General features: G+C 32.0%; 1 protein-coding gene across 1 annotated transcript; it reads left to right on the forward strand.

Annotated features, from left to right (window-relative positions):
- On the forward strand, positions 1–27,390 carry LOC129974946 (uncharacterized). The gene is made up of 2 exons (XM_056087761.1): positions 1–1,758; positions 27,256–27,390. Exons 1-2 carry the CDS (start codon positions 1–3, stop codon positions 27,388–27,390), a joined length of 1,893 nt encoding a protein of 630 aa, XP_055943736.1.
- Positions 27,391–27,713: the final 323 nt, after the last annotated feature.

The following is a 27,713-nucleotide window of genomic DNA, read 5'->3' on the forward strand; positions in this document are numbered from 1 at the left end:
ATGACGTCATCGTGCATGGAAAATGGAAAATGCAAGAAAAATTTCCCAAAGCCGTATACGAATGACACTATCACGGATATTGATGGTTATCCAATGTATCGCCGCAGAAATACTGATAATGGTGGCCACACATTCACAATGCGACTGCCGAATTTTACAAATCAAGTAGAATTTGACAATCAGTGGGTGGTACCATACTCACCATTACTTTCAAAAACTTATGAGGCTCATATCAATGTCGAGCTTTGCAGTTCTGTAAAATCAATTAAATACATTTGTAAATATGTAAATAAAGGCAGTGATTTGGCCATATTTGAAGTACAAAATATAAATAAAAATGACGAAATAACACGATACCAAATGGGTAGATACATTAGCAGCAACGAAGCTATTTGGCATATTCTTAGCTTTCCCATACACGAAAGAGACCCTTCTGTCCAGCATCTAGCAATACATCTTGAAAACGGTCAACGAGTATACTTCACTGAAGAAAATATTTTCCAAAGAGCGCTTGAGGCTCCAAAAACGACACTAACTGAATTTTTTACATTGTGTAAAAAATCTGATATTTTTGGCCAATTCGCAAAGACATTGATATATAGTGATGTTCCACGTTATTTCACATGGAACAAATCTGGTAAAAAATGGGAGTCACGAAAACAAGGAAAAACACATCCTTCCATTACAGGCATATTCAAAGCTAAGACATTGGGGCGGCTTTACACGGTACATCCGAAGCAACGTGAGTGCTTCTATTTACGTTTGTTATTGGTGAATGTTCCCGGACCAACGTCTTTTGAATTTTTGCGAACATTTAATGGCCGAGTATTCAATACATACCAAGATGCATGCCGTGAACTGCATTTGCTAGAAGACGATAACCATTGGGACTTAACGCTTGCTGATGCTGCGTTAACATCAATGCCCAATAACATTCGTCAGCTGTTTGCAATTATTTTGATGACATGTTATCCATCGCAAGTACAAACTTTGTGGGAAAAATATAAAAATTGTATGACAGAAGACATATTGCACCGAATTAGACAAACAGATCAATGCCAAAACATTGATTATACGCCACAGATGTATAATGAAGCGTTAATGCTGATCGAGGATTCATGTGTTTTAATTTCAAATTTACCACTTAATCATTATGGTATGCCATCACCTGATCGCCCAGCTACCGACTTAGTCAACACCGATTTACAACGAGAAAAGCAATATGACCATGGTATTTTAGCAACAATTATCGGGAACAGTGAGCCATTATTGACAGCAGAACAAAAAATTATTTATGATCGGATTATGCTGACTGTTGCTGCTGAGCAAGGCGGTTTTTTTTTCTTGGACGCACCAGGTGGAACCGGTAAGACGTTTTTAATATCATTGATTCTTGCCAAAATACGGTCACAAAGGAAAATCGCATTGGCAGTTGCATCGTCAGGCATTGCGGCTACTTTGCTAGATGGTGGGCGAACGGCACATTCAACATTAAAGCTGCCTTTGGACATTCATAATAAACCAAACGCAATATGTAACATAAAAAAGAATAGTGGAATAGCTGCAGTGTTGCGTAAGAGTTCAATCATAATTTGGGATGAGTGCACAATGGCTCACAAATATTCAATCGAAGCATTGCATAGAACTATGCAAGATTTAAACGGCAATGATAAACTTTTCTGTGGTGATATCTTACTTTTGTCTGGTGATTTCCGTCAGACCTTACCGGTTATACCTCGCTCTACTTTCGCGTATGAGGTTAATGCATGTTTAAAACAATCATTCTTATGGCGAAGTGTTGAAACACTTCGATTGGCCATAGACATGCGGGTACAATTGCAAAATGATCCATCAGCACAAATATTTTCTGAACAATTACTAGATATTGGGAACGGTAAAATAGAACTGCAACCAAATACGCAATGCATTAAACTGCCAGACAATTTCTGCACTGTTCTTCAGGGAAAAAATGAATTGATTCAGAGTATTTTTCCGGATATACAGAGTAATTACTTGAATCATAATTGGCTCAGTGATCGGGCTATTTTGGCAGCCAAAAATGTTGATGTTGACGAAATTAACTTCCAAATACAACAGTTGTTACCAGGCGATCTGATGTCTTTTAAATCAATCGATACTGTTGTTGATGAAAATGATAGTGTAAATTTTCCAATTGAATTTTTAAATTCACTAGATATACCTGGAATGCCACCACATAACCTTCGATTAAAGATTGGTTCACCTATTATTCTCCCGCGTAATTTAAATCCACCTCGATATTATGCAACGGTACGCGTTTGGTCATCAAAAAGATCACCGGAAATGTACTTGAAGCTACCATTTTAACTGGAAAGTTTAAAGGAGAAGTGGTCCTGTTGCCACGTATTCCGATGATACCATCAGAATCTACGATACCCTTCAAAATGTTACAGTTTCCAATTCGTTTAGCTTTTGCCATGTCTATAAATAAGTCTCATGTCCAAACAGTGTCCATTTGTGGTTTAGATTTGGAAAATCCATGTTTTTCTCATTGGCAACTATATGTTGCATGTTCACGTGTAGGAAAACCGTCAAATCTATTTGTGTTAGCTAAAGACAGGTTAACCAAAAATATTGTGCACCGATTAGTGCTAAATTAAATTGAAATTAAAAGTATTTATAATTCAAAATAATAAACATTATTGTCAAAGATTTAAAACTATCTGCCCTACCTACCTCATTTATAAGTTTAAGTGTTACCTGTTTTTTACTAACAACTTTGTAATGTACTCATTTGTTACAAACTTGAATACAAAAAATAAAGAAATTTAATTTTTTTTTGTATTGATTTTGCTCAATATCAACGGTAGTAGAAAATCAATCATGGAGGTCCCCATGTTTTTTTTTACAAATGGAATCTGTGTAAAAAAGCATGGTGGTCCCCATGATTGGTGCTCTCCTACCGTTTCCCTTGAATAATTTACTACTATGTAATATAACAGAAACCTTAGCCACAGCAACGAGTGGCCGGGTCTGCTAGTTATAAGTATAGATTAAAGTTTATCGAACTTTAGAATTTCTCTTACGTCTTTTTTTATTTTTCGGCTTCATTCCAGATTTATATTCAGAATATTTAATTACTTTAAATGACTTATATTTCATAATACCATATGCTTAATAGACTAAGATGTACTCTTTTGTACTTCAAAAAGTAATCTGAGTCATCTTTTAACATGAATATAACATTAATGATTTCTTTTATTATCCGTATAAAACAGATTCGTCAACTATTTTAACAGAGGTAATCATATGAAATGTAATCGAGTTAAATTTATGATTTAAAATTGAGTATCATGAGAATTAAGCTAGTTTGTTCATTAAAAATCAAGAAATGACTTTGCTTTTGTTTTTGTTACGTGTATTAGTAAACTAGCCTCTCTAGATGACCAACTGGTTCGATCGGTATACTTTTTGTTTTTAATTCCAATTCCTTTCAATTATTAGTGACAAAATCTTAGATAACTTTGTGTCTAAGATTTTGTCAATAAACTATTTATCAGCATCAAATTGCCAAGTCATTAAAAGACATATTATTTTAATAGTCTTCTACATGTTCCGTTTAACTCTTTGACTATGTGAACCTTTTGTGTGAAAATCAGTCCCATGACGTCATAGCTCTAACCAAAACATAATTTTCTGGTTTATCTATCTTCCAACTGCCACGGTGCTGTAAATTTATTTTTAATGTAGATAATGTATTAATGTACCACACATATATGAAAAAAAGAATTCTTTAAAAGTTCTTAATAAATCTTTCTTAGTTTCCAGTAGCAGAAAAAAATCATTCGATTAAATGTCTGATGAAACAAAGAAAACGATTTGAATTTTAGGAACATCAATAAAAACCATTGTTAAAAATTCCACGAAAAATATTTTTCAAAAATTTGCCACAATTCGGGAAAACTTTGTATGACTACTAAGTTGGATCATGTAAGGATAATTTTTATTTTCTCGTATAAGTAGTACAGGGAAAGTACTGTAATCGTCATCAAGATTCGAGCTCCAGGTTTTAACGAATCTCTACATTTTAGATCTCCCTGAGTTCGAAAAACACATTTTTGGAAAATGTCTCTCTGTCTCAATCAGATCAGGACATCAATAAAAACCATTGTTAAAAATTCCACGAAAAATATTTTTCAAAAATTTGCCACAATTCGGGAAAATTTTGTATGACTACTAAGTTGGATCATGTAAGGATAATTTTTATTTTCTCGTATAAGTAGTACAGGGAAAGTACTGTAATCGTCATCAAGATTCGAGCTCCAGGTTTTAACGAATCTCTACATTTTAGATCTCCCTGAGTTCGAAAAACACATTTTTGGAAAATGTCTCTCTGTCTCAATCAGATCAGGACATCAATAAAAACCATTGTTAAAAATTCCACGAAAAATATTTTTCAAAAATTTGCCACAATTCGGTAAAATTTTGTATGACTACTAAGTTGGATCATGTAAGGATAATTTTTATTTTCTCGTATAAGTAGTACAGGGAAAGTACTGTAATCGTCATCAAGATTCGAGCTCCAGGTTTTAACGAATCTCTACATTTTAGATCTCCCTGAGTTCGAAAAACACATTTTTGGAAAATGTCTCTCTGTCTCAATCAGATCAGGACATCAATAAAAACCATTGTTAAAAATTCCACGAAAAATATTTTTCAAAAATTTGCCACAATTCGGGAAAATTTTGTATGACTACTAAGTTGGATCATGTAAGGATAATTTTTATTTTCTCGTATAAGTAGTACAGGGAAAGTACTGTAATCGTCATCAAGATTCGAGCTCCAGGTTTTAACGAATCTCTACATTTTAGATCTCCCTGAGTTCGAAAAACACATTTTTGGAAAATGTCTCTCTGTCTCAATCAGATCAGGACATCAATAAAAACCATTGTTAAAAATTCCACGAAAAATATTTTTCAAAAATTTGCCACAATTCGGGAAAATTTTGTATGACTACTAAGTTGGATCATGTAAGGATAATTTTTATTTTCTCGTATAAGTAGTACAGGGAAAGTACTGTAATCGTCATCAAGATTCGAGCTCCAGGTTTTAACGAATCTCTACATTTTAGATCTCCCTGAGTTCGAAAAACACATTTTTGGAAAATGTCTCTCTGTCTCAATCAGATCAGGACATCAATAAAAACCATTGTTAAAAATTCCACGAAAAATATTTTTCAAAAATTTGCCACAATTCGGGAAAATTTTGTATGACTACTAAGTTGGATCATGTAAGGATAATTTTTATTTTCTCGTATAAGTAGTACAGGGAAAGTACTGTAATCGTCATCAAGATTCGAGCTCCAGATTTTAACGAATCTCCACATTTTAGATCTCCCTGAGTTCGAAAAACACATTTTTGGAAAATGTCTCTCTGTCTGTGACAAAGATAACTCAAAGACGCTCTGAGATAGACAGTTGAAATTTTGACACGGTTGCACTAAATTTCCAAATTTCTATCAAATTTTGAGTAAAATCTGTTAAATCCGTCTGTCCGGGTACTCTTATATAAGTTAGCAAGGTAACTACAAAGCGAAGAGAGCTAGATAGATAAGATTCTGTACACTAGTTAATTTAAACATCTATACACCTACCAAAGTTTAAGCCAAAACTAATAACGGGTTTACTGCATGTCATTCGGTACTTTCAGAAACATGTGAATACGATAATTTAAAAACGCAATGACTTAAATATATCGTATTTGATATGGGAATTTGTGACTACAAGTGCAGTTTTGTGTTAAATCCTTATTTCAATCCATTAAGAAAAACGTGTATAAAATACAGATTCGATTTTCGGATACTATGGCGAATTGCGATGAGCGAGAATAGAACCTGGGACCTTGTGGTTCGCAGCCCAGTAACATGACCACGATACAAAAGTGATTGCTCGGGTAGATTAGCTTTTAACTGGCTTATAAGCTTTAACCACAGACTCTCCCTCCAGTGAGTCGGAGGTGAGACGAACGATATGGCTGTTGAGTGGTGATGAATTAGCTGTTGATTCTAATGCGCCTGTACCCATTTGAGTAGCGCCAAGAGTTGGCGAGCTTGTGTGGGTGAGTGGTTGCTGTTGCTGCGTCAAGTGAGTCTGACGGCTATGTGTTGCTGTGGGTAGATGGCGCCACAGCAGCTGTACGGTTCATCTTCCGAAGTCACCAATGTGAGCGGAATGTAATGAGCAACCTGGGACCTTGTGGTTCGCAGCCCAGTAACATGACCACGATACAAAAGCAATTGCTCGTGTAGCGTAGCTGTTAACTGGCTTATAAGCTTTCACCACAATACTATTAATAATCTGAAAAAAAACTCGTCAAGGATGACACTATAAATTCCGTAAAAATGTTAAATTCACGCCAAAGGTTAATATTTCGTAACTATTGTACGCCAATATCATGCAAGGCGTCCATGATAAGTTTATTAGAGAGCAAGCAAGAAAGTTGTGGGAATAGCACTCTCGATGGTTTCAATTTAAGATGGTTCAAGAACTATTTTTGTGCTGTAATATTACAGAAATTATGGTGAAAAAAACTTTCAAAATCTGGCTAAGTTTTCATTGATTAAAATTCTGATTTCAATTTCAAGGGTATGGTGCTCTAAGATGCAAATACTCACCTTCTATGGTAAGTCTGAATATGGTAGTTATTGTGTAACGATATGTGTTGTAATGTGCCCCCACTCATACACATAAGTCCCACACTTCAGCAAGTCTGAATATGGTAGTTATGGTGTAACGATATGCGTTGTAATGTGCCCCCACTCATATACATAAGTCCCACACTTTCATCTTTATTATTTGTAGAGATAGATATACAAATACGACAAAATAAAATGAAGTATTTCGGGTACTATTGCAAAAAATCTACTCAGACAAAAGTAAAATTTGGATATTTTATTTTTACATATCCTTCAATTCTAGAAAAACTATTGAAAGTCTCGGTAAAAAGGTTCGAAAACTCTAACTGATTTTTCTTTACAAAGAAGATGCTTATAATTTTTAAATACTCAAAAATGTAACAAAACAAGGAAATGACGGTTTTGAATTAAAACTAATAAAGACTCCAAGACTACATCGAGAGGTTTGATTCGAAAAGAAAATTTACGCTGTTTAAACTCACCTCACCTCTTTGCGCTTGTATCACATAGCTATTTAATATCAAAATCTTTACCGCAGTTAAAGAATCTACTTCATAAAAATTATATTCCCTGTACGACAAAAAAAATTATGGATATTTTGAACAAGTATACCGCTTTAGGAAAGATTGAAAAGGTGCCATTTTCATAATACATTTATAATAAATGTTGAAAACAGCACATACAAGATCATCTTATAAAGAATTCTGGGAATATCACGAGATGGATCTGAATTTATTGCGCAAATGAAGCTAATTTATTAAAGGAAAAAAAAATCAATTAAAATTTCGTTTCTCAGAACCCGATCTTTCGTAAGGGATATATTTTCGCGCTACTTTCAACCCAAATAAAACTTTATTGTATTTCATTTCGCAGTTCGTTATTTCAAACACGTATTAACTGCAATAATTGATTATATTTTTGCGACAACTTCCTTACTTTGACTAATGCAATAGTTCATAGCACTAATACAATGTTTCACATTTTCTGGATATCCGCTTGTCTGTCATATAGCAATTCATCGTATATTTCAAAAAAAAAGGAAATAATAGATGAACAGAATGTTTTTGCTGACACATTTAGATCTGTTTAATACGACACAAATCTAATCGTTCATGTTTCATTTTATTCAGCGATTACTGATTTTATAATCACCCGAATTATTTACATTCATTAATTTTATCAAGATTTAAGCCTTACTAATGATAGTCTATATATTAGATTTTATAAAGGGTGTCCCATAGGTGTCCCAATACAAGATTTGAATTTGACACCATTCGTACAGTAAAGTGTTGGCAATCCTACTAAAAGCCATTTGACAGCTGATAGCTTAGGATTAGTAAAAATGGAGAGTTACACGATAGAACAAAGTGTTTTCACTGTTAAACAGTATTTCGAAAATAATGAAAGTCTGGCGGCTATAGTTTGAACATTTGAGAATTGGCCGCCTCTAGATAGCGAGATTTAGCACCTTGGGTTTCTTTTTATGAGGTAATTTGAAGTCAAAGATCTATGCCAAAGTGCTGACAAGCACTCGAGTGTTGAAGGGTTTAATTCAACGCAGCCTCTACAAAATTCAGCCACATTTATGCAAATGGCAATGGAAAATTTCATCAAAATAAGGCGTACGTGCCAGCAAAGCCGTGTAGGCCATTCGCCATATGTATTATTCCATAAGCCCTATTCTGTGTACTTTACGATTCAATAGAAATATAACAATTTAAAGAAAAAAAACTGTGATTTATATTTAATTGAAATCTTGCTTTAATACGCTGTTCTATTGTTTAACGCTCCAATTTTGTTAAACCTAAATTGCCAGCTCTCAAATGGTTTTAATCATGGAATGGAAGCAATATTATAGATTCGTAATATTACATTTATAAAATTTGCTGAATCCAACAAATGAAATACTCTGTAGAAAAGTACGAAAAACTGTTCGTAAATACGAACTCTGTAGAATTCGTAAATAAAAATCTCGAATTAGTTCGTAGACGTGATCTAGTTCAGAGGTAAATGTTGAAACTTTAATTTTTTTCTTTACATTTGAAAACAGAAGAATAGATCATATTACACAAAGTAGTTAGTCTCATTGAGACTGACAACTTCTGTATTAAATGTTTTTCGCTAGCTGCGATTGTTTAGAAGTTAGGGGCTAAAAAGTGATTTTTAATACTTCAGCTATTTTAAATATTATCTGTATTAACCATTTTGAAAAAAGTTAATAAATAATCTTTAAAAAAGTAAGCATACTTCTTTTCCTTACTTTGATATTGCTTAAATGCATTGGTCTAAAGATTAATAACATGAAGCAATCTAATTGGGGCGGAATAACCTGGTTGGTAGGGCGTTGGATACGCTTCCCTTGGGTTGCGAGCTCGAACCCCACCGGCCGAAGACTCTGCGTGTGTGTGGTGGTTGGCGCACGCATAAATATGTCGTTGTCACAAAGCCCTTCATGTCGAGAGTAATATCACTGGGGATACTAGATCAGAGGTGATCGTTATCTGGTTCAGGTATAAATTATGATCTGTGGTTGAATGTATATAATGCATGAACGAAGTCCGCCCCATAATAAGGTTTGTGACGTATGTATGTACTCTTGGCCCTAGATGGCGCTACTGAAAAAACAAGAGACGCACCCTTGGCTTAAAATCACTCACCTCTGAAGTCAGTAGGCTTATCTATGACAAGTGCTACTAGAAACAACAACTGAAATCTAATTAAATAAAAATAAAGGAGATGGATATTTATTGGCAACATTATTTAAAGTTTATTTGTTTTGAATGTATTTTATTAATAACTTTATCTTCAAAGTGAGAATGTAAACTTGTTTTTTTGATGTTATTTCAACTTTCAAAATAAACCACATTATTTTCGAAAATTGTATTTTTTTCATGACAATATAAAGAGCCAGAACCCTCTTTAATTATTAGGACAAGACATTTGAATTTGGCATGTGTTTGTTTTTTCTTCTATAGTAGATTTCTTTAAATGTAATGAAAGGCTATTAGAATAAATTCTTTGCTATCCAATACTGATTTATTCCGGTCATTGAAAATACTTTTCATGAAACTGACTTTATAATGATCAAGTATTTTACTAAAAGAATATTACTTACCTAGCCAAAGTATAAAATAGGTTGCTGCTCAAATTTTGAATTATGTATACAATTATATTATGCAATAATTTTCCATATAATTTTGTGCAAGAAACATAAATTTAGTAATTTAAATACATAAATTTTGTCATTAATTAACAAAATTAGTAATTTAAATACTTTAGTGTAATACCTCATTGATCCAGTGTTTTTGTTAATCTAGCAGTTTTGTTATCTGTCGCATTACTGAGAACAAACTACATTAAAAAAGAACCGTTATAACTTTAGCAAAAGATTGATAAAAAAACGGATGATAAATTCCTTTTTTATTCCATTTAATAGTTATAAATGAAGTATTAAAAATTGCAACTAGAGAAGATCTTAATTCCAATATTAATTGGGAAAAGCAGACGATTTTTCCTCCAGTATAATTGAAAAATCAAACGATAAATTCTTAATTTTTATCATAAAATGTTATTCTCCGCATTTAATAGAACGAAAAATAACTGAAAACGATACTTAATTTATTCAAATATGTTTAAAATTCAGACGATAAATTTTTAACATTTCGCGACTTTTGGCATTTGCTTAAAGACTTCAAAGCTTTTTAATAATATATTTTAAACTTTGAAATAAACTGTTTATATTTTATTAATATTTGTTACTTTGTTATTTATTTAAATGGCAATGAATATTGAATTATTCTATACAATAAAGATATAATTTATGATTGATTCAATATACATTATTTCATAGTTTTTGTAAAAGTATCAAAAGATATTTTAAAATATTATTTTAAATGATAAGGAATCAATGTATCTTTGTTTTCCAGTTTGTTGATGGGAATTTTTTTTCTTTGTCTTCGAACATTTATCTTAGCTTATTTTATATAGCATTTTATTAATTTTTCTTTGGTATTCACATTAGAATATTATTGATATTCACTAATTCTGAAAAAATCGCTTATTCAATACGTGCATGGCACTGAATATGCAGGATTAAAAGATGCCTTCTGTATTGTAAGCTACATAATAACAGGGAAATGTTTGCTGTTCTTAAAGCAGCACATGTGTAAAATATACTGTGACAATATTTAAAAATAATTAAATTAAATTGCTATAATAGGTTTTCTAATTTTAATATGATTTTAAGTTTTTTAGCACAATTCTTTCTAAAACTAATTAAAGAACAACATTCGAATAAAGATATAAAATAAAAATTATATTTTTAGAACATACTTTTATCAGTGAACTTGAAAGGGGAATTTTTTTATTACATTTCAGTCCTTAGTTCATAATTCATTATTATAAATATTCTGAAATGTTAAAAATAAATGTTTCAAAAATTCTTGCCCAGATAGAGTCAAATATATGTCATCAAAATCTACTTAATTTAAAATATTAACAGATAATGAATTTCTCAAAATAGACAGTTGTTAAAGACAATAACTAAAGCTGAATTATAGAAAAGTAATATGAAAAAAAAATTATTCGCAAATTATATAAAATATCTTACAAATAATTAACCGCCTTCCATAGCGGTTCGCCAATGATAAATGACATTTATTTAATAATGCCAAGTCATTTTGGAGAACTTGATTTTATTATAAGAAATGAAAGCACTATTTTAAATTATACTTAAACCATGAACACAAAGCCTTTTGATTGGTCATATATGCACACAAAAAGAGTTTAGCCATTGAGGCTATGGACTGTGTCAAGGTTTTATTTCGTTATATAGGGGAAAAAAAACCCCATTGATAATGTATTTAAATGTCAAAAGTTTTCAAACGAAATAAAAGTGGAAAAATCAGTATAGTGATTGGGTTGGACGATTATGCTGATGTTTTTTTCCCCTAGAGAGAATGTTTAGTGGAATAGTGTTTTTGAAATTTGAAAGGGGGGAATAGGCGATCATTGGTCAGAAGTCATGGAGATTCATATAAAACAAAAATTGACGAAATTGGAGATGAGGGATTTGTGGCGGATTGTGATGAGCGAGGATAGAACCTGGGACCTTGTGGTTCGCAGCCGAGTGACATGACCACAATACAAAAGCAATTGTCCGTGTAGCGTAGCTGTTAACTGGCTTATAAGCGTTCACTACAGACTGTATTTTAAATGTATATAGAATTTATTGGTGATATTTGTGAAAAAGAGAGTTTGTTCTGTTGACATACAAACATAATAATTTTCCATCACAATTTATAAGAGAATCAATATATGGAAATGTTCAGGGAAAAATAATCTGAATATTTTAAAACAGGATCTTCTCACAAAAATTAAGAATTTTTCTGGATTAGTCAAAATATCCAGTAATAGCTTACAAAAATATGCTTGAATGTGAATTTTATGTTTAATTTTGAACTTAATTTTCAAGAAGTTTTTTTTTTTTTTTTTTTTTTAATCATACAAGCTAACAGGGTAAAAAAATACATTGTTTTCATATTAAATCGGTATTATTTTTGTCGCATATTCTTTTGCCAAGTCTTGTAATGTGAATAATTGTATTAATTTAAATAGAAAAATAACAAAAGAGTGATTAATCGAAGCATCAAATTTGTTTCTAAAAAGGAATTTCTACAGTAAATTCTACTGAAGGTAAACTGAGGAGCAATTATAAATTTTAAAAAGAAAAAAAATCATTAAAATGTAATGCTTATTAATAGAAGCTATTGTGTGCCATTTATTTAGTCATCACAGTGCTTTCAAATAAATAAGTAAAAATAAAAATACAAAGTTCAAAATAAAAGCTTAATCCTACTAAGTTATGTTTTACCTGCCGCCAGTGTCAGCTCATGTTTTATGCTTATGTATTTATAACTCCATCATGACGGGGTTATAAATTGCAGTCCTTCATTCCTAAAAACATATTTCTAATTAATTTTCAACAGGTTTATAATTAGTTAATAAAGTTTGCTATTACATTCTTGATTAGATGGACGTTATTATTAATAAAGTCATTTTAATTAAGATTTTTTTGATTAATTTTAATTAGGCAATTAACTTTATAATAAATTCCCTCATTTATTTTTGCAGCGGGCTTCATTCTCTCTCTCTTTTTTTAAAGAATTTGGAGAAATGCGTTCGAACTTTTAAAAAAATTAAAGCGCAAAGTTAATAGGCAGGGATAAAGATAATGTTATTATTAGTATAATAAGAACTACTTAAAAATGAAGTCTTTTAGTCTTGTTTTATCTCTAATAGAAGGTTAATTACTTCTTTATTATTGTTCATGTGGCTGTTAAATTGACTGAAGATGCACATAGAAGGACAGACAGATTACCCTTAAGTGGATATCATCCAAATTTTGATGCAAATCCATAATTTTATAAAATGAATTTTTTTAAAAAAAGGAAGAAAAAAAGGAGGGAAGGAAAAAAGAAAATGCTTAGTACCGTATTTTATTTCTCAGACTGGTTTAATTTTTGAATTATTCTTTTTTTATTCACCAGGATAAACAAACATAATTGCATAGTATTGATTTTTTTCCCTGGAGATTATAACGGGAAAATCTAGAAGTTCTAGAATGTTGTTATATCCCAAAGTCTTTGATAAGTAATGTATATTGAATAGAATTGGTTATGCAATTCCGATTAAATAGCTGTGATTAGTTTGGCTTGGTTCAGTTTATATTAACGTCTCGTTTTAAAGCAACACTAAGACTATTTTGGGATGGACCTCGTGATTTTGGACCGAAGTCAGATGGTGAGGTGACACCTGAGTTCGCACCACACCAGCAGGGGGGGGATATTTGACACCAACTGATTTAGTTTGCATCAAACCCGCTTATGCGATAATCCGTTGATGGAATTATGTATCGAACCTGAAACTCTCCGATTCTGAAACCTTGCCACAAGGCCACCGAGGGCTTTTAAATAGCTGTGAATATAAATGCCAAGTGAAGTGATTAACTCAAAGCATTGAGCGCATAACGTTTAGGAAAGAAGGTTCTGAATTTCATAATAACCAGTGGGTGTGGTCTCCCAAAACTTACTCCCATATTCTTCAATAAAGGTGCTATTCCCCCCCCCCTTCGGCGAAAAAAATGTGAACCTTGGATAAGGAAGAGAGCGCCTTCCATGGCATTGGCAAACAATAGTTACGAAATATAAATTTTTGATGTGAATTTAGCATTTTTATTCAATCCATCGTAATCATTAGCGAATTTTTTTGGCGATTAATCTCTGGCGTGCGGTTAATAGTATCTCAAAATCAGATTTGTGTTTTAGATACGCTTTCCCAACTGATTGAAACAAAAATTTAACACAGAACTACACTTGTAATCATATTCTAATTTGAGTAGTTAAGTCATTGCATTTTTGAGTTATCGTCTTAGCATTCCTTTGAAAGTATAGACAGACAGACGCTCAAACTCTTGTTGGATTTAGATCAAAATTTGACAGGTGTCTACAATATAGAAGTTACATCTATGTAGTGAATTTTATCTGTCTATCTCTCTTCGTTTTGTAGTTATCTTGTTAATTTATATTCGAATAACCGGACAGACAGACTTTTTCTAAATAGATGTTGTTGAACATTTTATAGGAATCTACAAATATGGTGTAAAATCTATGCACCAAATTCCATCCATCTTGCTCACAGCGTATATGAATTATCTATGTCGCAGACAGGTAGACCTTTCCATAAATGTAACCCTCTGGAGTGAAAGTAACCTTCGGAGCCATAATGCTCCCTGCCGGTTGATAGACAAACAGACAGACACAATTCTAAACATTTTATTTCTAAGCTGAGGAAGATACAAAACATGAAGATTCATGAAAATCTCGAATTCATATTTTTAGCGATTACAATACTTTTTCTATACTTCATGCATAAGAAAGTAAAAAGTACGATAAAAAATATGAATTTAGAAATAAATGCATCATATTTCATCATTTAAAAGAAGAATTATATGGTCTTTATTATCCAAATCATATGGTCTTTACGCAAAACGCATATATATTTGTATTATTCTGAAGTAAATCCGTGTATGATAAAATCCCATGCTTCTCTATCGATATACATGAACAAGGTAACGGAAAAGTGAAATTACCAAAATAAATGAAATTTAGTTTGAGATTTTGGTGCCAAAATCTTATAACTTTAAACGAGCAATTTTTATATATATATAAATTCATCTGGTGTATCTCGGAAAAGATTCTAACGATTTGGGTCAAATTTTATATTTAGATAAGGTTTTGCCTTTTAAGTTTATCTATGTAGGTACCTTTCCTGAAAAACCGGAATGTTACACAATTTTTTTTATAGCTAACTATTAGAATAAGTATATTCAGCTTCCGCTTTGAAGTGTGGGTCGTACAGTATGTCGCGCTTTTTACTTCATTTGTTTACTTATATATTTATATTTGATATTTTTGATTTTTCAGTTTGGCTATATGTAAGTGTCTTTCCTGAAAAAACGGGATTTTACGCACAAAAAAAAAATGGCATTTTTTATAACAAACTATTAGTCTTTTTCTATTTGTTCTCATGCTGACAATGTCATAAAGTGCCATCTCGAACCCGATTTCACCATGGTAAAACTGAGTGTAAGTTCAAAAATATAAGTAATAACAGATAAACTGTAAAACGAATACTGAAATATATCAGATTGTTTCGAATAACAGGTTAAACTAAATGCATTCGTGATTTTTTTTTATTTAAATGAACAGTTCATATGTAGGTAAGATTGAAAAATATGCATATATAATATGTGTTTCGTACGTAAATGTTTCCTCTAAAAAAATAATTTGCAAAAAAATAAATAAATAAATCAATAAATCCCGAGCGAATTTCTATCTTTCAATTTTTTTTTTTTTATCTATGTGAGAATTTATTAGAGTCAATCAGTGAACAGGAAGGAATTTAAAATGCATATATTTTAATCCCTTTTAAAAGCAAAAATATTAAAGCAAAGTATTAAATGAACCATATTGCACAAATACACAATAAATTCGAGGTTAGAACAATTCCGCTTGTTCGGTAAATATCATAATCTAAATCTGTAAAAAGACATTTAGCAAACGATTCCTTTTCAGACATTTTATAACTGCTATTATTTTTATTTGTTAAAATATTATTAAAAAGTAAAAGCAAACGATTTTTTCTTTGATAAACATATTTTGTTAATATTATTTCGTTTATTTTTTTGTATAATAGCTGATGATCAATTGTAAACCTTCTGGAATCTGGCAATGTTTGTAAGATACGCTGTTATGTTGAAAGAATAAACAAGCCGATGGAATTCTAAATTGCTTGGAGTATTATTTAAGTTTTAAGAATTTAAGATGCTCTACAAGCTATAGTTTGAAGCTTTAGAAAACGGGTAGTTTTTTCGAAAGCATGCAAAACCGCTAATTGCATCACAAATTTTTTTGTATTTTTAGTCAAAAACTTGCTATCATAAAAGCTGAAGAGTTATATACGAAAATGCAACAATTCAATATCGATCCTTTTAAAATTGAATCTCCGATTCGGAACTTAATAGATCTCATATTATTTTAAAAATTAAAAAAAAAAACTTTTATAATTTGAATCTTATAAAATATATATTAGCTATTTTTTTAAATTTCATTTGCATGCGTTAGGCTTGAAACAATTCAGATGCATTTTGAGATTTGTCGTAATCGTTATATTTTTAGAAACAGCCAATGATTTTAGACAATTTCTTACAGACACTGACACTTTAATATTCATGGGTAGCCATGGCAACGAGTCGGCACAAATGCGAGAAATGCTTGGTTAATGGATTTTCTAAACGGTTCTTTTATGAACTTCTTGAAGATCGATACAGTTACTCGGGAAGATGATTTATGAGCTGCCACCAAGACCAACCCAACTTTACAAGAGTTGTAATCAAAATTCTGGTGCGTTTGTTTAGCGCAATACTGAATTTCTGAGAAGTTAAAATCGCTTGGGATACTGATAAGTTGGAAAATGTGCATAGATTTTGAAAGATATTTATTCCATGAAAAATATTGCAAATAATTTAGTTCGAAAAGAATGTTTTGAGCAAAAGATATGTCGACTCTTATTGTTGGTATTATCGTTTGGTATTATATATATATATTTTTTTTTAACATATTAAGTCAAATATACGAAAAAAAATTTGTTTTATAAAAAGAATATTACAAACTTCTATGTCGAAAAAAATTGTAATTATTGTACAATTGAGTGTTTCTTTATAACGGCATCAAATTTTAGAAAAACTAAATCTTTTGCATCACGGCGATTCTTACATGTAGAAAAATGCACATCGGTTTTACAGAATATTTTATGAAGAAATTAACAAATAATTTCATTCGAAAAATATTTTGAGCAAAACATTAATGAACCATATAAATTATTATTCGGCGTTTCAGGTATTTTTTTTTTAAATTTTGTTGCAATTGAAGGAAAGGTGTCATAATAAATCCCTTTCTTTATATGAAAATGCTTTAGTCCAACCTAATTTTACTGAGTTACTTAATTTTCCTAATTTATTTTGTTAACGATTTAGTTAATGCAAAACTTAATTTATGAGAAAACTTAATTTTTATACATAGTTAAATCTCTTTCTTCACTGTGACACTAATACGTAGGAATATGCGCATTGAAATATATTTTATGATGAACATAAAAAAGAGTTTTGTTCGAAAAAATTTTATGAACAAAACATTCTTTAAAGATTTTATATATTTTTACTTTTTTCATAATTGAAGTGAGTTGCTAAAACTTTTCATTTCTAAATTTTGATTTTATTCTTTACTAGTCACCTTTGGCGATCAGCTGTTTTGTCGGATATACTGGATATCTTTAATTTCAGTTAAATCGTTTAGATATAGCATCATATCCCTAAAACCGTGGAATTACCAGACAATCAAGATGTGTTAATTCAGTTATGTTACATATGTTCCGCTCATTAAGTACATGAAATTTTCTCATGGATATCAGTCCCATGACATCATGATGCTGCTAAAAATATAAATGTGGCGTTCATTTTTCTTATAAATTTTGTGGAATTGTAATTTCAATTTTTTATCCATCTCGTAAACTACACAGATATCAAACAAAATACTTCTTTAATTTTCAAGAAGGGAAACAATCAGGCGATCAGATAGTGGATGAAGCAATGAAAAACGGTTCGAAATTCAGGGCAACAATGTATTTTTAGAATTAAAAAAAATGATGCTGTTAAAAATATAAATGTGGCGTTCATTTTTCTTATAAATTTTGTGGAATTTTAATTTCAATTTTTTAATCTATCTCGTAAAGTACACAGATATCAAACAAAATACTGCTTTAACTTTCAAGAAGGGAAACAATCAGGCGATCAGATAGTGGATGAAACAGTGAAAAACGATTCGAAATTCAGGCAACAATGTATTTTTAGAATAAAAAAAAAAATGATGCTGTTAAAAATATAAATGTGGCGTTCATTTTTCTTATAAATTTTGTGGAATTTTAATTTCAATTTTTTAATCTATCTCGTAAAGTACACAGATATCAAACAAAATACTGCTTTAACTTTCAATAAGGAAAAAAAAATCATGCGAACTGTTAGTGGACGAAACAGTGAAAAACGGTTCGAAATTCAGGGCAACAATGTATTTCTAGAATCAAACAAAAAAAAATGATGCTGTTAAAAATATAAATGTGGCGTTCATTTTTCTTATAAATTTTGTGGAATTTTAATTTCAATTTTTTAATCTATCTCGTAAAGTGCACAGATATCAAACAAAATACTGCTTTAACTTTCAATAAGGAAAAAAAATCATGCGAACTGTTAGTGGACGAAACAGTGAAAAACGGTTCGAAATTCAGGGCAACAATGTATTTTTAGAATCAAAGAAGAAAAAATGATGCTGTTAAAAATATAAATGTGGCGTTCATTTTTCTTATAAATTTTGTGGAATTTTAATTTCAATTTTTTAATCTATCTCGTAAAGTACACAGATATCAAACAAAATACTGCTTTAACTTTCAAGAAGGGAAACAATCAGGCAATCAGATAGTGGATGAAACAGTGAAAAACGGTTCGAAATTCAGGCAACAATGTATTTTTAGAATAAAAAAAAAATGATGCTGTTAAAAATATAAATGTGGCGTTCATTTTTCTTATAAATTTTGTGGAATTTTAATTTCAATTTTTTAATTTATCTCGTAAAGTACACAGATATCAAACAAAATACTGCTTTAACTTTCAATAAGGAAAAAAAAAATCATGCGATCTGTTAGTGGACGAAACAGTGAAAAACGGTTCGAAATTCAGGGCAACAATGTATTTTTAGAATCAAACAAAAATTTAAAAAAAAAATTGCCAAAATTCAGCAAAACCTTGTACGATAATTTATATGGTATCATTGAAAAGACAACTTTTTAAAAAATTTTGAAACGGTGTAAAATGAATTTTTGTGCAATAATATTTTTGGAAGTTATGACGAAAAAACGATAAAATTCAGCTTAATTTTTAATTAACTAAAATTCTAATTGAAAATTTTTAAAAAGTCACTTCAGGGTGCGTGTTCACTTCTGATCAAGTGTTCTGGCCTGTACATCGCCAACACACACAGAAAGAGAGAGAGAGAGAGAGAGACCTTTTCATTATTAAGACAGCTAATATTAATGATAAGAGGTTCTAATGGTATTAGTGCAATTAAATTCGGATTCTTGGATATTTTTTTATCAAGATTTTTTACTATATGATACAAATCTACTTTTCTTGGCCTGTTACTATGTAATCTCATAACGCCTATTCTGAAAGATTGTTCTGTGTATACAACTTTTAACGATATGAAATGTACAAAGCTTCTTTCTGATACATACGTTGACTCTAATTGCATGCATATACTTTTTTATTAACTCGTTCATCTTGTAAACTTTTATTTTTATCATGCTATTCATTTTGCGTCACAAACTCGAGAAATGTATTTTTGTAGTTGTAATAATTTTTGATGTTTAGATGTATCTTGCGTCCTCAAAAAACACGACAAATTTTCTTCTACAAAAATCGTGTTATTTTATGTAAAGAAATGCACCAAAACTAAGCGTGTCTTTGGTATCAAAGTTTTTATGCTTAAAAGTACCCAAGATTTAGCGTTTGATTCTGCACAAATTTCGTAATTCTTCTGATAAAATAAGAAAAGTTGACAAAAGGAGAAAAATTGCAACTATTCTTTTCCAAGAAAATTTCTTTCAATATTTACTTCCTGCCTTGATAGAAGTGGGAGTGTCACACTCGACAAAGGGGTCAGGAATCACTGCTGTCACCACCCTTGCTAAAAAAGCATATAATCTTGATGGACTATATTCAATGGACCATATTTTTTTTACCTTTATTTACCGAATTATTTCACCATCAATTTTCCAATTTCATTTTTGCATCGTTTCTTAAGTTTTAATTCAGAATAAACCAAGGAAAAAAAACCTTTTACAATTAATTAAAATAACAATTAATTTAATTAATAATTAAAGATTTTTAATTCCTGCTCTTAGTTGGTATCTACTTTGTGCTGTTGGAGTTACGCGCTTATTGTTCTTTTGAATACTTCCAGGGTATTTTCCCGTTTCCGAGGGCCGTTGGCGACATTTAAATTATTTTCGCAAAATCGCCAACAAAAAAAATCGCCAACAGTTTGGCGATTTATTTATGACCCTTGAAAACGGGAAAAATACCACTTTCAGAAAAAAATAATCATCTTGTGAAGAAATCAGTATTACTTAAATGGTATTTTTCGTCATATGAAGGATTAACTGCGTACTTATCAGGGATTTACAATAATTATTTAGCAGGTCAAGCGATGCAATTTTTAGCCTTCAAAGGTACGAATCGGAATATTGTTACAAAATTTTTCTATACAGAAAAATACCGTCGATCAATCGTAATGACGCAGCACATTTAATTGTTATAGTTCAGCAGTTTGTTTGCTGTCTCATCCTCTAATTTCTCTTATTTGTCGGCGACTCCGACTCCTCTCACACACACAACCTTTGACGATCCACACAACTTCTGACGATCCACACAACTTCTGACGATATACACGACTTCCTCGCAGCTTCAGAGTGCTCGTCTTTTATAGTTCCGGGAGGCGGGGCTAGAATCTTCAGACCAATCACGGCGTACATGGGTGTATCTCGGTTATCACTGGATGGATCGTGAAAGTTCTCGAACTTTCTACTATTATCCATTTAGTCGCCAAATTCGTCGCCAAGTCGCCAAGCTCTCAGGTCATTGACGCGGCAGCTGCTCAGCACAGATCTTACAACGGTCTTTCTCACGATGGCACTATTCATGCCGGGTAGCAAAATTACAGATTTGTAACAATATATATAAGTCGGAACGTACTTCAGCGGTGGTATTTCCTGAAATGCGTACTTCTAATTTTTACATGATTGAAGGTCTGTTAAAGATACTATTCAGTAGTTGTTCTTGTAAATGTGCATTGGCATCGAAAATTATGTTCTTAACTGTTACATGCATGGATGATCGTTCAAGTCATGGATGGATGCTAATGTATGGTCGATCCACTAAAGTTTTAATTTATTTCTTCCTCAGCACCGGAAAGAAAACGAAATAAGAACATGTTAGCTATTTACTTTCTCATATGCGCAATATGCAAAAAGAAAGTACAGGGTGATTATCGAAGAATATCCCTATTTTAGAGGTCTGTTAAAAGAAAAGAAAACCTTGTTGTTCATTAAAAATCGAAATTAAAAATTAGAAGTATAAATCCAACACATTTATAAGTGTTCAGAGTAAGTTTCTCCAGAAAAAGGAAGAATATCGAAAGCCATCTAATAATATACCTATCCTACAATTTTTTTCTGCATGCCTGGTGTGAAGCTTTGAAAGTAAGAAATATTCGTAATGAGGATACTAGATTTTTTTTTCTGGAACTCTATCTAACGACAGGTGTTTGTCCCCCTCGCTACCAACTGACGTTGATAAACTTGTGGTGGTAATATTATAAGCCAGATAACAACTTCCGGAGAAGAGAGTACTCTTTTGTCTAGTGGTTATGTTACTTGGCTATGAACCCTAACGTTGCGAGTTCGAACCTCAACCTGCACATTGGTGACCCTGGTTCTGAACTACCGAATCCTTCGTTCTGCTGTCGTGGCTCCATCTACCGGCAGCAACCACTCACACACACTCGCCGTCGCCCGCCATAACACTTGGCGCGATATCAACGTTCGTCGCTCGCCATAACTGGCGCAATAAACTCTACCGACTCACTGGTGGGGGACTGTTGTGGTGGTAATATTATAAGCCAGATAACAACTTCCGGAGAAGAGAGTACTCTTTTGACTAGTGGTTATGTTACTCGGCTATAAACCCTAACGTTGCGAGTTCGAACCTCAACCCGCACAAACTTAACACAATGCATACCTTCAAGTTTTCAAAGCATCACATCAGAGATGCTGAAAGAGTCTGGAATAAAATCGTATCACCTCAGTATCGTTCGAATTTTGGGCTTGCAATGAACACTTATAACGTTAATTTAATGAATGAATTTAATCTTTCAACTATTATGTGCAATTTCTGATGAACAAGTAGGCTATTCTTTGTTTTTTTAATAGCCCTGCAATGTTTTGATATTCATTTTTAAACACCGTGTACTATATTGGTAAAAGAAATTCAATTTTAAGGTTTTCACAAATTTTTACGTTTTATACCTCTCTAAGTCAGAAAAGAATTACATCTGTCATTTTTAGTCATTTTTAGAATTACATCTGTATATAGATTCAATAATCCAAAAAACATTCTGAGGGAGATGTATAAAAATTGATGTGCGATTTTTAACACCAAATTTGTAGATTTCTGGAAGATCTCGAAGAAATCGGCCAAAAAGAATTTTTCATATTCGTCAACACGCACACAAATAGACAGATAGATGCACACGCACTCACACATTCTCCTTATTATAAGTAGAGATATTTCTATGATTAGTATTAAGTTTTTCCTGTTTTTGGATACTTCAGTTTTTATCAGTTTTCACCTAAGATGGATATTGTTATAAATTATCCAAATTTTTTTTCCTTTTCTTATTTAAGTTGAAATTTTATATTCTTTATGCATCGTAGTATGGGAATTAAAAAAAAGCGGTTAATTTTTATTTTATTTTCTTGAGCATTATTGCCTACTTGAGGGGTTTCTCCTTATATATGCCTTATTTTGTTTACACCTTTTTCATTTATAAATCAAGTATGATACCTTAATTCTATTTCTAATAATAATTAATCATTTCTGATGCAAATATTTTTCAAAACAAAAGCCGAATTTTGTTGGGGCTATCCATCGGGATTCAGGACTAGTTCGCTACTATCTTTTGAAGTATTTAAAGATTCTGTTTAAAATTCCCGTTCTTTGTTTGTTCTCCTAGTTTATCTCAAACGAACGATCTTAAAGAGAGCATTCTTATAAGAAATGTTTTTTTTCTAAACAAACATGGATTAAACCATTTTTTCAATTAAATAGTTCTGTAAACAAAAGCGAAAATGAGTAAAAATAAATAAATAATTCATTTGAAATTCATATTTCCATGCTGTGTGTATTTATTGTCTCTGGTGTATGAATCGTTTGCTTTTACTTGTTTATTTAAGCTCACGTAATCAATTTTTTTTAGATGAACGAAATATTACGCAACGAATTCTTTTTAAATGAAATTAAAAATAATTTATTTATTTTATTTATTTATTATTATATATTTTTTTAAATAGAACTTTTTTGCATTGTCGTTCTATATCTCTTCATTAAATTATTTTTGTTGTTCGCCGCTCGTATTTATAAACTCAAAAGGTCGAGAACACCGTAATTATTTTATAATTCATTGGTAATATACGAAAAGTTAATGAGTATGAATCTGTTCGAGAAGATTTTGGAAGTATTCACCATTTTTTTTTCTTTTTTACTTTCTGGTATATGTGGTATAGAAAAAAGTATAGTAATCGTCAAAAAATTCGAAATTGAGATTTTGTCGAATCTTCACGTTTCAGACCTTCCTGAGTTCGAAAAACACCTTTTTGGAAAATGTCTGTCTGTCTGTCACGGAGTTAACTCATGAATTCTCTGAGTTAGACGGATGAAATTTGGTATACGATCTTTACATCAAATTTGTAGAATTATATCAAAATTTGACAAAAATCCGTTCAGAGGAAGTCTGTCTGTCTAGCTGCTCGTATATATTAACGCGATAACTACGAAATGAAGAGAGCTAGATAGATAAAATTCGGCACATAGATTTAAAGTCTAGAGTGTATACACCTATCAAATTTTGTGCTAAATCCAATGACGAGTGAACTGTCTGTACTTTCAGAAATATATAAACACGATAACTGAAAAATGCAATAAGTAAAATATATTATATTTAGTGTGGGATTTTATGACTGTAAGCTTAGCTTTTTTTAACAAATTCTTGTTTCAATCGATTGGGAAAAAGCATCTAAAATACTAATTCGATTTTCAGATGTTAATAACCGCACTCCAGGTGAGTCGCTAAATAACTAGCCATGGATGACCTGATAGATTGAATAAAAGTACTAAATTCACGTCAACGGTTAATATTTCGTAATTACTGTGTGGTGATAGCTTATTATTGTGCGTGTTTTTATCACGTACGGGTCACCAACGTGGAAACTTGCATTGCCAATGACAAAACCCGCGACGCTTGGGTTCGCAGCCGCGTAACTTAACTACTAGACAAAAGTGACCACTCTAGTCCGGAGGCTGTTAAGAGGCTTATGAAGTTACCACCACAACTGTACACCAATGCCGATCTATTGAAATCAAATAACAGAACTAGAATAACAGTAATAATTTTATGTAACTGAGATCATAATAATAAGACTGAACTAAATTTTGTTTATTTAAGTAGCTGCGTTTCGGAATTATTGCGTTTACATGATTGTGGAGGTACGGATAGCCTGACGGACAACCTTTTAATAGATTGGGTTTAAAATCTGATCGGATCAATACTTTAAAAGTTAAAACCAAATGTACGAAATTTTATTGATCCAACTCTGTAGTTATCATTTTTTCTTGTACTCGGACAGACGGACAAATTTTCTGAGAATAAAAGTCTTTCAAAATTAGAGAGAGAGAGAGAGAGAGAGAGAGATTATTCCAAAAATAAGGTTTTGGGATTTGGAGCGTTTTGTGGAGAATAGCTGAAATTACCTCGAATTTTTTTTACGTTTGCTATAATTTCTTTCCGTATATTTCGTATAAGAAACAGGAAAAATTTAATGGAGATTTGAGTCTATATCGTTCAAAAAATCTTACACTTAATATTGATACTTCAATGTTAATATTATTTTTAAAATTTGTTCTTAGTTATTAATTATCATAACGTGCAAAAATGTTCTTAATTATAAAATAAACTTTCCAATAAGTTTATTTATTAGTTGGTTAATAATGTCTAGAAGTACTCTAATGAATGTACTTCTAGACATTTTCTTATTTACTCCCTAATGAATGCATTTCTGCATTATTTACCATATGAATTTGGCGACAACAATTACGAATGAGTTTATTAGCATGTGGTATTTGGCGATGAATGGTTGCCATGAGATTAGTAGACAAATATTAAAGAATTAAATGTGCATTTTGGATGCCTTTTTGTTGACCGATTAAAATCAATACAGAATTATGATTGTAGTTATAAGATTACGTAACAAATTTTATTTGTTTAAGTCATTGCGACTTCGAATTGTGGGCTTGTGAAAAGACAGACTGACAGACGGTCGATTAATTACCGATTTTATTTCAAATTTGACACATATCTACTTTAGATTTTAAATTAGTTAACCAAATTTATAAAATTTCAGTTTTCCTCGTTTTGTAGTTGCTGTATTAACGCATATTCAGATATCTACACAGACAAAGTTTCTCTAAATGGATTTTGTTTAAAACTGGGAAGAAAGCTACAAATTTGATGAAAGCGTCATATACCAAATTTCATTTGTATAGTTCAATGTGCTTTTCAGTTATCGCGTTCACGACAAACGACATAATTCCAAAGATTTTTTTTTTCAAAATAGTAGGCCTAACACGGAGAAATTCGAATATTTTGACTGCTACGGTACTTTCCCTCGATATTTTTCGTATAAGCGAAATCAAGAAAAATATACAAAATTCTGTCATAATAAGACAATGCATAAACGCTGTAACTAAAACCATGGAAATTATTGTTATAATATACACTTAAAAATATTTTGTAACATTTATTGAAATTTACAAAAAGTACAGAAATAAAATTAGTATATATAAAAAACAGCCGGCGTCCTGGCCTAGTTGTAGCGCGTCTTTCCCGTGATCTAGGCGTCCCGGGTTTGAATGCCTGTTTGGGCATGGTTGTTTTTCGTCTGTGTTCTATCTGTAAGGTGTGTGAATGTGCCCCCCTGTAAAAAAGGGTTGTGCTAGCAAATGTGTAAGTTTCATCTTCATATGAGCTAGAAGTCAGACTTCTGCCCTCGGGTGCTCAGGGGTCTTTACCCTCAGAAGCTACTGCACCCTCTTTCCATGGTAACGCGGAAGAGACATCATCATCTAAAAAACACGCTTTTATGTTGTTTATTTTTAGAAAGACTAGATGCTACAATGTTTCCTATAACAAGATTTCCAGACAATTTCTGCATATTTTTTTCTATCATTGATCTTACGAACGTGATAACCACAATAATTTTGGCTGCATATAAATAGGAGAAGAATGCATTGTAAGGAAAATGGATGAAAACCTCCAAAGATCTCGTAGATGGGTTGATCAGCTTAGAGTGATGAGGGAATTCTTGAAGAGGAGATAAATTTCCATTTTCCTGCAACCCTTATTCGTGAACAATATGTTTATGAGGAATGTCTAAAAAGTATCCGACCTTGAATTTTCCTGCGTACGGTAATGATGCCAGAGCGGCGCCACTGTGCTCAGTGGAAGAAGACAACTTATTGAGCATTCTTGAATTTTTTTTCTCCGTATTCGAGTGTGTCAACCGCTACCTGCTAGTCTCTGAGTAAGGTGCTGTCATAAGTGTTCTTCGGATTTTTCATTTCTCTCAAGATGACTAAACGAGTTGAGCTAAGATACTGCATCATATTTTAAAAAGCTTGGTGACTCTCAAAGCGAAACAATTCGTAAGATTCAGCAAGTGTCTGGAGACATGTCTATGGGGATAACACAAGTGAAGAAGCGGTTTGCACCGATTTAAAAATGGCCACACATCGGTGGAAGGGATCACGAATACGCAGCGGAAGGACAAACAGTGACTAAAGAGTACTGTCAACAAGTTTTACACCGACTCAGAGATGCATTTCTGTGCAATAGACCTGACCTCTGGTCGACGAAAAACCGGCACTTGCATCATGACAATGCTCCTGCTCATTGGTCACACCTGATCCAGACTTTCTTGGCGAAACACGGAATTGCAGTCGTCTCCCCACCTCCCTATTCTCCAGATACGGCTCCTTGCGACTTCCAAATTGAAGATACCATTGTAAGGATCTGTTTTGAGAATAGAAAAGGGACAATGCAGAACGCGATAACGGAGAGGAACACCATTCCAAAGGGAATTGGAAGGATCAGTGGGCTAAGCGTGTGAAGGCTCAAGGCCTCTACTTTGAGGGGGATCAGGGTCTCAATTTCGTCACGTAAATAATAACTTTTCCCTGGAATACGTTTCAGACAGCCCTCGTATACTTAACAACCAGCGGAAGTGATCGCCTCAAAACTTTCTCATATACTCTCTAATACTGACATTAACCCCTTCCCGTCTGTCAGTGAACCTTGGTCAATGCAATGAATGTTACAAATTCGGAGATTTTTTTTTCAGAGTCCACCGCATTAGTGTCGTCTGCTTAGTATTATAGTAAAGAAAATCGATACTTGTGAATTTATCACATGACACTATTGGAGAATAGTTAAGAAATATCGATATTTGCTTATTTTTGTCGTTTGGTGACCATGCTGTTATACAA

Source organism: Argiope bruennichi, chromosome 1 (assembly GCF_947563725.1).
Source record: "Argiope bruennichi chromosome 1, qqArgBrue1.1, whole genome shotgun sequence".
Taxonomy (NCBI): Eukaryota; Metazoa; Arthropoda; class Arachnida; order Araneae; family Araneidae; genus Argiope; species Argiope bruennichi.

What these genes read in the sequence shown, in the direction of transcription:
- LOC129974946 (XM_056087761.1), top strand. Translation starts at nt 1, where the DNA reads ATGACGTCATCGTGCATGGAAAATGGAAAATGCAAGAAAAATTTCCCA. An exon ending in GCTCTACTTTCGCGTATGAG is followed by an intron (nt 1,759 to 27,255) that starts GTTAATGCATGT and finishes TTTTGAGAATAG; the next exon opens with AAAAGGGACAATGCAGAACG.